We start from the raw sequence: 9,559 nt of genomic DNA, 5'->3' as shown, positions 1-9,559 counted from the left end.
CACACAGAGCACCCCATTTGCTTCTCTCTAGCCCATAAGGAAACACTAAGGGTATCCCACCTGCTTCTTCCTCGCCCTCTTTTCCGCTGGGATTAAAGGCCCTTTGTTTTCAGCCCGGAGATACAGTTGCGTTCTTCCTAACTTCCTGATTTGCATCATCCCCTGTGAGCTTCCTCCAGCCACCTGTTACCTCCTGCCCCTCCCTCCTCTCCCCCATACCATTTAATCGCTTGCTGACTCTGTCTTTGCTCTCCATTTAATGATCCTTTTTAAATCCAGAAGGCACTTTGCCAACAGTTGGCTTTCAGTATGAAAAGTGGCATTTCCTTAATGAGTCTGCCTTCCAAATGAAGTCTTTACTTACATTTCCCCTAATAGGAAAAGGAGCTTTTCTTCTAGATTTGCTGCTGGGCTCGTCTAGTTCCTTTTCAATAACTCATCCTTAGCCCAGGTTCGCTTGGGACACTTTTTTCAATTCTGACTCTTATCTGTATTTCCTTCATGTGCAAAAAAGTCCAAGAGGAAATCAACGGGTGTCAAATTTTAAAAAAAGAATATATGATAAGGAAATACAACCACTGTTAATAAAATAGCAATAGCTAATATTAATTCTTTGCAAATTATGTGCCAGGCGTGGCACTAGTTGCCTCACACAGATCGTCTCACTAACTGTATGCCTTGAGCTGTATTTGTCCCGTGCATGAGATTTGCTCAAGCCGTATAGCTAAAATGAACTTCTAAATACTGTTTTATATAAAATCTGGATCTTTACCCTTTTTTGGGTAAATCTGAAGATCTGGCCCCTGGGCCCACGTTTCCACTTAGCAACAATCTCTTAGATCCAAGAGCAGTGATGTCTTGTAGCTGGAGCCTGGACTCACCAGGTCGCCAGTGTCCCCAGCAGGCAGTAATGTTTTCCACCTGGTCCAGCTCAATCACTTGCATTTCCGTCTGGCTCTTGTAGGCATCTTATGATTCCTGCAGAAGGCACTGCTGCTTCTCCCATTTAATAGATGAGAGATTAAGTATATAACTGAGCCAAAGCCATTATCAGTGTCAGTTTTAGAACCGGAACACTGGATGCTGCCTCTCCTTACCAGTTTGCAGGAAAGTAAAGTTCTTCATATTTAAAAATGTACAAAGCCATAAATATACAACTTTCAGGGCTTTTTAGCCTTCACATATGTTGTTTAGTTTGGGCTTCCTAGTAGCCTACAATTATTGAGCATTTGTGCTGTGAAAATACCTTATGTATTATCTCATGAAATCACATTTAATTTGCCTTTGAGGTAAGGACCGTTATGAGCTCCAAGTTCTGGGAAAGGAAGAAAAGAAACGTGTTCCCTGTAACTCAGAGACTTGCTGATGTGGTCAATCCCAAACTCAGAACTTGTTCCTTTGACGTTGTAGTAACTTCCAGGATAGGAGAAAAGAGGGGATTCCTTTTTATGACTAAAAAAATAAGTTGTTGATCACACATAAAGAAATGTTTAAAATTAACATTTTCTCAAAAATATGGAGTCACAATAAAATATTTCTTTTATTTTATAGTGGTTAAAGTATTGCTGATCTCATTTTAACCTTGTCTTCATACTTAAAAAGGCATTTTGCTTTCCTCCTTTTCTATAAGTCCAGGTCCACTTCTGATGAGGCTGTGTAGTGGGTTCTCCCAGATGCTTGATGTTCTCTGTTTTTTCTGAAATTATTATTTTCAAGAGCAAAAAATTCCACTGCAGTGGCATAGATGAGGTTAATTTTCGGCAACTGTCTACAGTCAGGGTACCTAGAGTATACCATATCATAAGGATACCACTTCTTTTTCCCTCCTAGCTATCTTGCTAGGGTTTCCGGACCTCTTTTGAATGAAGATGCATGTTTCTGCTGAGATAATGTAACTGGAGGATCCAGGTCTGGGCAGACTCCACCATGGGAGCCAACACTTCAAGCAAAGCACCGGTGTTCGATGAAAGTGATGATGGTGAGAAACGTGCGTTAATTGTATGTAGAGTTTGCAGAATTCAAATATAAGCTCCTTATTTCATCAGTAAACTGTCATGTAAGACCTTATAAAAAAAGGTAGAACTGCAAGGGTAAGCATGAGGACCTTGTATGCTAAGAGCTGGATTTTACCTTCCACTTTCCATGGGGCCTTGGACGGCTTTCTTAATCACGGCTCTACCAATGCCCTCTGTCCAGAGGGAACTGTGGTTGGGCACCTGGTGGATAGAAGACCTTGAAACAAAATGATGTGTTTGTTCTCTGAAGTGACCCCTACTGCTAGTTGTTATAGAAAAATTCTTATATTATCAAGTTGCGTGTGAATGATAATTGATACTCATAATGTTATAGAGTGGAGTCATGCAAGTTGGTCCCTTCTGAGCTTCCGACTGGCATGTTCCAGGGTCCTAGCCAAATTCCACACTGCTAGCTCTTAGGAAAAAGAATCAGTTTTATTGGAGAAAAGGGAAACTTTACAGCAGCCTTCTAGGCATATGCTGTTTATAAGTTGTCTGGGAAAAAGGTGGCCCTGGATCCCAGCTGGTAAGTTGTCCAGGCCCCCCAGAGGCAGCCCTCAGAGTCATCATTTCCAGGGAGTTCTGCTAACTGGACCACAAAAGAGAAAAACAATGAACTGAAATTCAGGAGATCTGAGCACTGGTCCTTTTACCAGCTACCGGTGTGGCTCAAGAAGTTTATTTACCTTTGATTTCCTCATCAATCAAATCAGAGGAGGGCAAAGTAAACTTAAAGGTCTTTTTCAGCTCCAAAAGTTGATCATTTTGAGATCCTAAAGGCACTTTGAAAATGATGAAGTAGCATCTAAATCATCAAGGAAAGTTTGCTCAGAAACTGTAAATAACAGCTTAAGGAAGATGGTTATGTTTTTCTTTCTCACAATCTAGGCATAAATAATCCAGGTGAGATGTGGCTGTAAAGGGATAGGGACTCTGGCTCTGACAAGCTGGCTTCCCTTCCCAGCCCTAGAGTGTTACTGTCACCCTCACATCTCAGGGTGGCTTACCACCACATCCATGTCCCAGCCAGTGGGAAGGGGAAGAGTAAGGAGACCAAGCCCTCTCCTTTTAAGGAAGTGATCTGCCTGTTGCTGGTAACTTGCACTCATATGCACATACCTAGTTATAAGGGAGACTGGGAAATTTAGTTATCTTGCGTGGCCATGAACCTTCTAAAAATAAGGAGTTGTATTTTGTTACAAAAGAAGGGAACAATTAGCTATTTGCCACGGCTAGGGGACAAACAGAAGTCTGCTGCAATCTTAGGTTTTGCGTCTTTGGTTGGACCCTTTGAAAAACAAATGTCTGACTGAGTTGCCTTGTTGCCAGCTGTTCACTATCAGTTTAGAGGTTCATTATGTCTACCTATACAAAATATTTGCATAGGAATCCTGAAATCATATAGTTTGGAAATTGTCTTAAGAAAACTTTTTCCCACTCCTATCTGTTGCCTTGCTCTGCTTTATCAAGTTGTAAAGTCAAGGATCCAGAGTCCAGGGATGTTACTTGTTTTTTCTGTCTCTAAAATGGGAAGACAAGAAGGATGGGATTTCATTTGTTTTGTTCCCTGTGCTCCTTCCAGATTCAGGACTAACGTGCATGAGGCTGGTCCTCAGAGAACAGAGAAGGAAGGAGAGGCCAGCTTTGTGCTTGTTGCTTGCTAGGGGTGTGTGTCATTTTAAGGTATTAGGATAGCATGCTAATGAGAAAATACAGAGATGTCCAAATCTTCTTTAATGCTGCCAGCCCTTGGTCTCATGGAGTGCCCAAGAAAGCGACTGCCCCAAGGGGTTGTGGCAAATGGGAAATCAGGTACCACTTTATAAGTACCTTCAAGGGGCTCTGGGAAGACTAGGCTGGGGTGAGGTTAGACTTAAGGAGCAAGCAGGTCTTTCTTAACACCCTCTAGGTCGCCACTTTTTGCTGTCCTGCCCCCCACCCCAGCCCAATGAGATGAGCCTACAGTAGCACCCTTAGAGAGAAGGGCTGAGGGTAACAGTGTGTCTGTGCTTCCTGGCGCGAGGCTCTGGTCTGTTTACACACACAGCTACAAGGCAGAAGTAGAAAGGCAAATCCACCTACTGGGAGCCCATCACCTTGCTAGATGTGAGGAACAGAGTAGGAGACAAGATGCCCTTCCCCTGCCATTGTGGAGCTCATGTTCTAATGCTGGGGGGCAAACAGTAAACTAGTTATCAAATACATAAACCGAATAACTTCAGGTAGTGTTAAAGTGCCACCAAGGAAATGACTCTGAGCGACCTTATGGAGAGTGACAGGGGGATGGTGGGGAGACCACTTCAGACAGGGATTGGCCTTTTTAAGGAGGTGACATCTGAGGTAAAGCCTGACAAACGTGAGGAAGCCACTCATGGAATAACAGAATAGTTCAAGCACAGGAAAAAGTCCAGATAATGACAAAATCAGAAATGGCCAGTTGCCTGTGTCTTCACACTTTGATGAAGATGAGTCTGTATATTGAAAGAGATCATATTTAATTGCAATATTAACTTACTTGTTTACAAGATCAGTGCGTTTTAGGGAGGAAAAGTGTGACATTCTGGTCATTTACTTTTTTTTTTTAATCAGTAAATCCTATAAAGTCAATTTGGCTCCTTTCATAGCTCTGGTTTGAGCACAAGGTAAAATTGTATTTGATTGCTGTGAGGGTTCTGACCAAGAAACAACAACAAAAAGTACTAATCCAAGGACATTAATGCCTATATCATTTTTGATCCCTATATTTTTATATAAAAATCAAATGGGGCCAGAATCTAGGGCAATTAAATGAGCCAATTTAATTAAAAATATTGCTGAAAAGAATCACAAAATGTGATGGGAAAGTGTCCAATATTTCCTTCAAAGTGTTTACTATTCCCAGTATATAGTTTGAGAAGAAAATTTGTACCATTTTCCCAAGTAATATTTTAAGATTTCTTTCCAATGGAAAAAAAATGTTTTGGTTCATTTTGAATGTAATTAAGGAATAAGATGTTAGTGGATATCCCTTGAGATAAGCTGTTCTTGCTGGAATAGATCCTGACACTTTGTGTTTCATGCTGTTCCATCCCACACTGATCCTGAGAGAATCATCCTGTTAGTTACTTATGTTGATCTTTAGTGAAAGCAAAGTATAAGCTTTACAGCTGCTGTGGAAGAGCAGAAGGCTTGCTTATTTAATTACTGTTAAGTCATTTTTTTACAAAGTAGATCTCACATTAATCTGTTGTTTTGCTTTGTGGTTCAGGGCAAACCTAAGTCCTAATTACTTTTGTTACTGTGGTATGATATGCATAATAAAATGTACTATTTTTACCACTTTTAAGTGTACAGTTCAGTGGCATTGAGTATATTCATATTTTGGGGGCAACCATCATTACCATCCACCTCTAGAAGTTTTTAATCTTCTCAAACTAAAATCTGGTACCTATTAAACAGTAACTCCCATTCCCTCTTCCCTCCAGCCCCTGAAAACCACCGTTCTACTTTATGTCTCTATGATTTTGACTATTCTAGGTCCCTTATATAAGTGGAATCATGTAATATTTGTCCCTTTGTGTCTGGTTTGTTTCAGTTATCAAGGTTCATCCATACTGGAGCATGTATCAAAATTTCATTCCTTTTTAAGGCTGAATAATAGTCTGCTCTATGCAGATACCACATTGGGTTTATTCTTTCATTCATCAGTGAGCATTAGGTTGTTTCTACCTTTTTTAAAAATAAATTTATGTACTTATTTTATTGGCTGCATTAGGTCTTCATTGCTGCGCGAAGACTTTCTCTAGTTGTGGTGAGCAGGGGGCTACTCTTCATTGTGGTGCGCAGGCTCCTCATTGTGGTGGCTTCTGTTGTTGGGTAGCACGGGCGCTAGGCATGTGGGCTTCAGTAGTTGTGGCACGTGAGCTCAATATTTGTGGCTTACGGGTTCTAGAGCGCAGGCTCAATAGTTGTGGCACACGGGCTTAATTGCTCCATGGCATGTGGGAATCTTCCTGGAGCAGGGCTCAAACCCGTGTCCGCTGCATTGGCAGGCAGATTCTTAATCACTGCACCACCTAGGAAGTCCCTGTTTTTACCTTTTGACTACCATAAATACTGCTGTGGTGAACACAGGTGTACAAGTATCTGTTCAAGTCCCTGTTTTCATCTGGTACATCCTTAGAAGTAGAATTGCGGGATCATATGATAATTCTTTAATTTTCTGAGGAACAACCCACCACACTGTCTTCCACCTAGTTATGTTTTGTGTTTTAGTTAGTGGGAGACCACCTGACACAATAGGCCAGGGCTCTGGTAGTGGAAACCCATACACAGGTTCAAATCTCAGCTGTGCCACAGACTAGCAACCTGTATATTTCTTTGAGGAAAATCAAAGGGGATATAGCCTGATCAACCATCATCAAACACTAGAGTCAGTTTGACTAGTTATAAAGTGTTTTAAAGGGATTTGAAATACCGTAGAAAAATTCCCTAAATCTGAATAATTACTAGTGAATTAATTTGAAAAAAAAAACACCTTCCATTGTACAAGTTATTAAACCTCTGTAAGCTCAGTTTCTTCATTTATAAAATGCAAGTTAATTGGGTGTACCTCACTGGGTCATTGTGAAGATAAAATAACGCAAGTGAAACATTTACCAAGGTGTCTCATGTAAAGTAACCACCCAATTAGTGCTAGTTATAATATTATTTACTGTTTTCAGAGTCTCTGAGCATGAACTCTTTGAAGTATTTCAACTTCTGAAAGAAACAAAGTCAATTACATGCAACTGTGTAGGTGACATAGTTAATATGACCTATTCACAGTTCTATCAACAGAGTTAGACTGCCAGATGGCAGATTTTATGGATTCTGTGAAAACCTATATAAATCCTCTGAAAGCAGCCAAATTATTAACTTCACAAAAACATACTCTCATCTGTTTTTTCCTTTGATTCCCCCCGCCGTGATTGTATTTTCATTTAAGGCAAAATCAAGAACTCATTGAGCTGAAAAATCGATAAATTATTTTTTCTGATTTAAGCCCAAAGCAGATTATTTAAGTAATCCCATTTGATCAACAGACACAGTGACATTTGCCCCCCAGACTCAACTACCATATGGAGGCTGTGAGAAATAATTAATGATACATAAAAACATTCTAAGTTTTCTGAAAGAAAAGAGGTACAGATGATGCTTGTTTTTAATATTGATAACTTGTTCATTATATCTGCTTTATTTCCTCTCTGAATACGGCACTTTTTGTTATGTTTGGGTTGGATTTTTTTCTTTTTCTTTTTTTTTTTTTGCTTGCTTTGTTAAGAAATTAACAAAGTCCAGTCATTGAGGTTTTCAGGCTGATTTAGAGAAAGAAATTTTTTAATACAGGACAAGTAGACTTGGTTATAATTCAGAGTCTGGGCAACAGAACAGGATCTTGCCATCATTATAAGTAGTATGTATTTCCAAGCATATGCCGAGAATGTAGAGGTAATAGAGCTGGTTTAGTTAAACCAAGAGACAACTTTCTTCTAGAGTACTGTAGCTAAGAAAAGTTGGCCTTAGGTTAAAAAGCCTCTTCAAAAAAAAAAAAAAAAAGCCTCTGCAAAGAGTACATCAGTGCCCTGAATTTGCAGAGAGACCTGAATTATTGCATTGTTCTTTGGACTTGCTGAAAACTCAGTGTTCCACTTTCATTTGGCAATACTTGTCTCCTAGGATATGTGATTACTTCCAGTTTTCCTACATCTTTGGTGACAATGGATCCATCAAAATGTTGGGCCAAAAAAATTGGCCACAGATTTGCAATCCAAAAGGAATGGGAGAGGGGGTATAGCTCAGTGGTAGAGCATTTGACTGCAAAAGGAATGGGAGGTTCCTGAATTGGTTCCAGCCTTGAAGGACTTCGAGAATTTTCTTTGTTATTTTAATGTCCACGCATTGCATATTTGCACCCAGTGGGGTAGGCAAATGAATTTCAGACTTTCCCCTCTCAAACCTGAGTTATGTTGCCTGATATTATTTACTATTTTGCTTTAACCATGCTTGGGAAAGTAAATGAAAATGTCCCTAGTGAGAATTGGCTTTTTACAACTATTAAGTTATTGTGGACGGTCCAACATTTAGTTAAGGTATTTGTCATAAATAATCTCAGATCCACTCGTTTATAGCAGCAAACACTTTTAACTTAGGAAGGCTTTATTTCCCCCATCCCAAGGGATTGGAAGAGTCTGGCAGAAACAGACTAGACAGCCAAGAAAACAGACATCAGAGATGGAGCTCGTGCTTCCAATGTGCAGGTTTCCTGAGCAGCCAGACATGTTTGGGAGAATCTACTTAAGCAAATTTAGGAAAACTTACATCCTGCCTTTGGAGAGTCACAATGCTTATTAGCATAATAAAGGCTCTGAAATGTGCACCAATATTGAAATCTCAGTACTCTGATATTTTTCAAACTTATTTCAAAATTAAATCAGTTTTGTGGAAAACCTTTTACTACCTTGAGGCAAGTAATTCTCTGTGGATCTCAGTTTGAAAAACAAAGGTCATGATCACAAATACTCGTTTTCAATTGGAAACGTGGCTTCTTCCCGTTTATCTGCCCCATCCTCCCCTCCCTGATTTAATAGCTACAGATTATGGTTTGCAGAATCTCTACACCTGAAGAGCGATTATGTTCTTCTGTAAGGTCTCCTCACCACAAGTTTTTCAGGAAACACAATTCATATTTATTCAGGTCAGTAACTAAAACAAAGTAGCTCTGTTTAACGGTGGGATACTTCCGGTCCAAATGGGAATTAGATTGGGATATAATTCATTTCTTCTTTATTGTTTTTTTAAATAAAGAACATTTTAGTTCAAAGAGTGTCTTATGAACAAATTATGGTGAACTATTGGGTTGGCCAAAAGGTTCATTCGGGTTTTTCTGTAAGATTTTGGAAAAACCCAAATGAACCTTTTGGCCAATGCAGTAGCTGCTGATTATTAAAGTTGTCTGTATAAAAGATATAGACTTTTTTTTCCCTCCATTTTCATCTTGAAACTAATGTAAGTTGAAAAACTAAATCTGTAAGCTGGCTTCCATACTCAGCAGCTACTTCAGTGAGAATGGGAGGGAAGGCGTTTAGAGAATCTGACTTCTGCTACATGGCCTTGCAAGTGTAAACTTAATTACAGCAACCAGTGTTACCCACCACTTTACCAATTCAGGTTCTGTGCATTATACGGGGATTTCAACTATGCACTGTTATGGGACCATTTGTGGAAATTTCATTTGGAAGCACACATACACGGTGCCAATGATGGAATTATATTCCCGTTAAAATAGGACCCTGAGCACAATTTATGTGGTTGAAAGGACTGAAAAACCTACGGTTATAGATTTTGAATTCAACAGACTGGCAGAGGCTTTATTTTTTTTCTCCTGAACTATTCCTTCTTTCCTTCCTGCAGGCGAATTTACAGTACAATAAGTAACATTAACCTTGTCTTACACTTGAGTAACCTCTTTTTTTTTTGTTATTTCTGCGAACAATTGAAAGTAGAGGTTGGCATGCTTTTTCTGT

The 9,559-nt window shown here is 39.6% G+C and overlaps 1 protein-coding gene across 1 annotated transcript in view; it reads left to right on the top strand.

Annotated features, from left to right (window-relative positions):
* Positions 1-1,826: 1,826 nt before the first annotated feature.
* Positions 1,827-9,559, top strand: part of STK32A (serine/threonine kinase 32A) — a 119,358-nt gene continuing 111,625 nt past the window's right edge. The window contains exon 1 of the mRNA XM_057748117.1: positions 1,827-1,978. Coding sequence (XP_057604100.1) covers positions 1,927-1,978 — 52 coding nt within the window. The 5' untranslated portion in view covers positions 1,827-1,926. The remainder of the gene's footprint in view (positions 1,979-9,559) is intronic.

The sequence above is a fragment of the Hippopotamus amphibius genome, chromosome 1 (genome assembly GCF_030028045.1).
Source record: "Hippopotamus amphibius kiboko isolate mHipAmp2 chromosome 1, mHipAmp2.hap2, whole genome shotgun sequence".
NCBI lineage: Eukaryota > Metazoa > Chordata > Mammalia > Artiodactyla > Hippopotamidae > Hippopotamus > Hippopotamus amphibius.
Note: the sequence above shows the minus strand (reverse complement) of the source record. Positions and strands in the feature narration are given on the sequence as shown.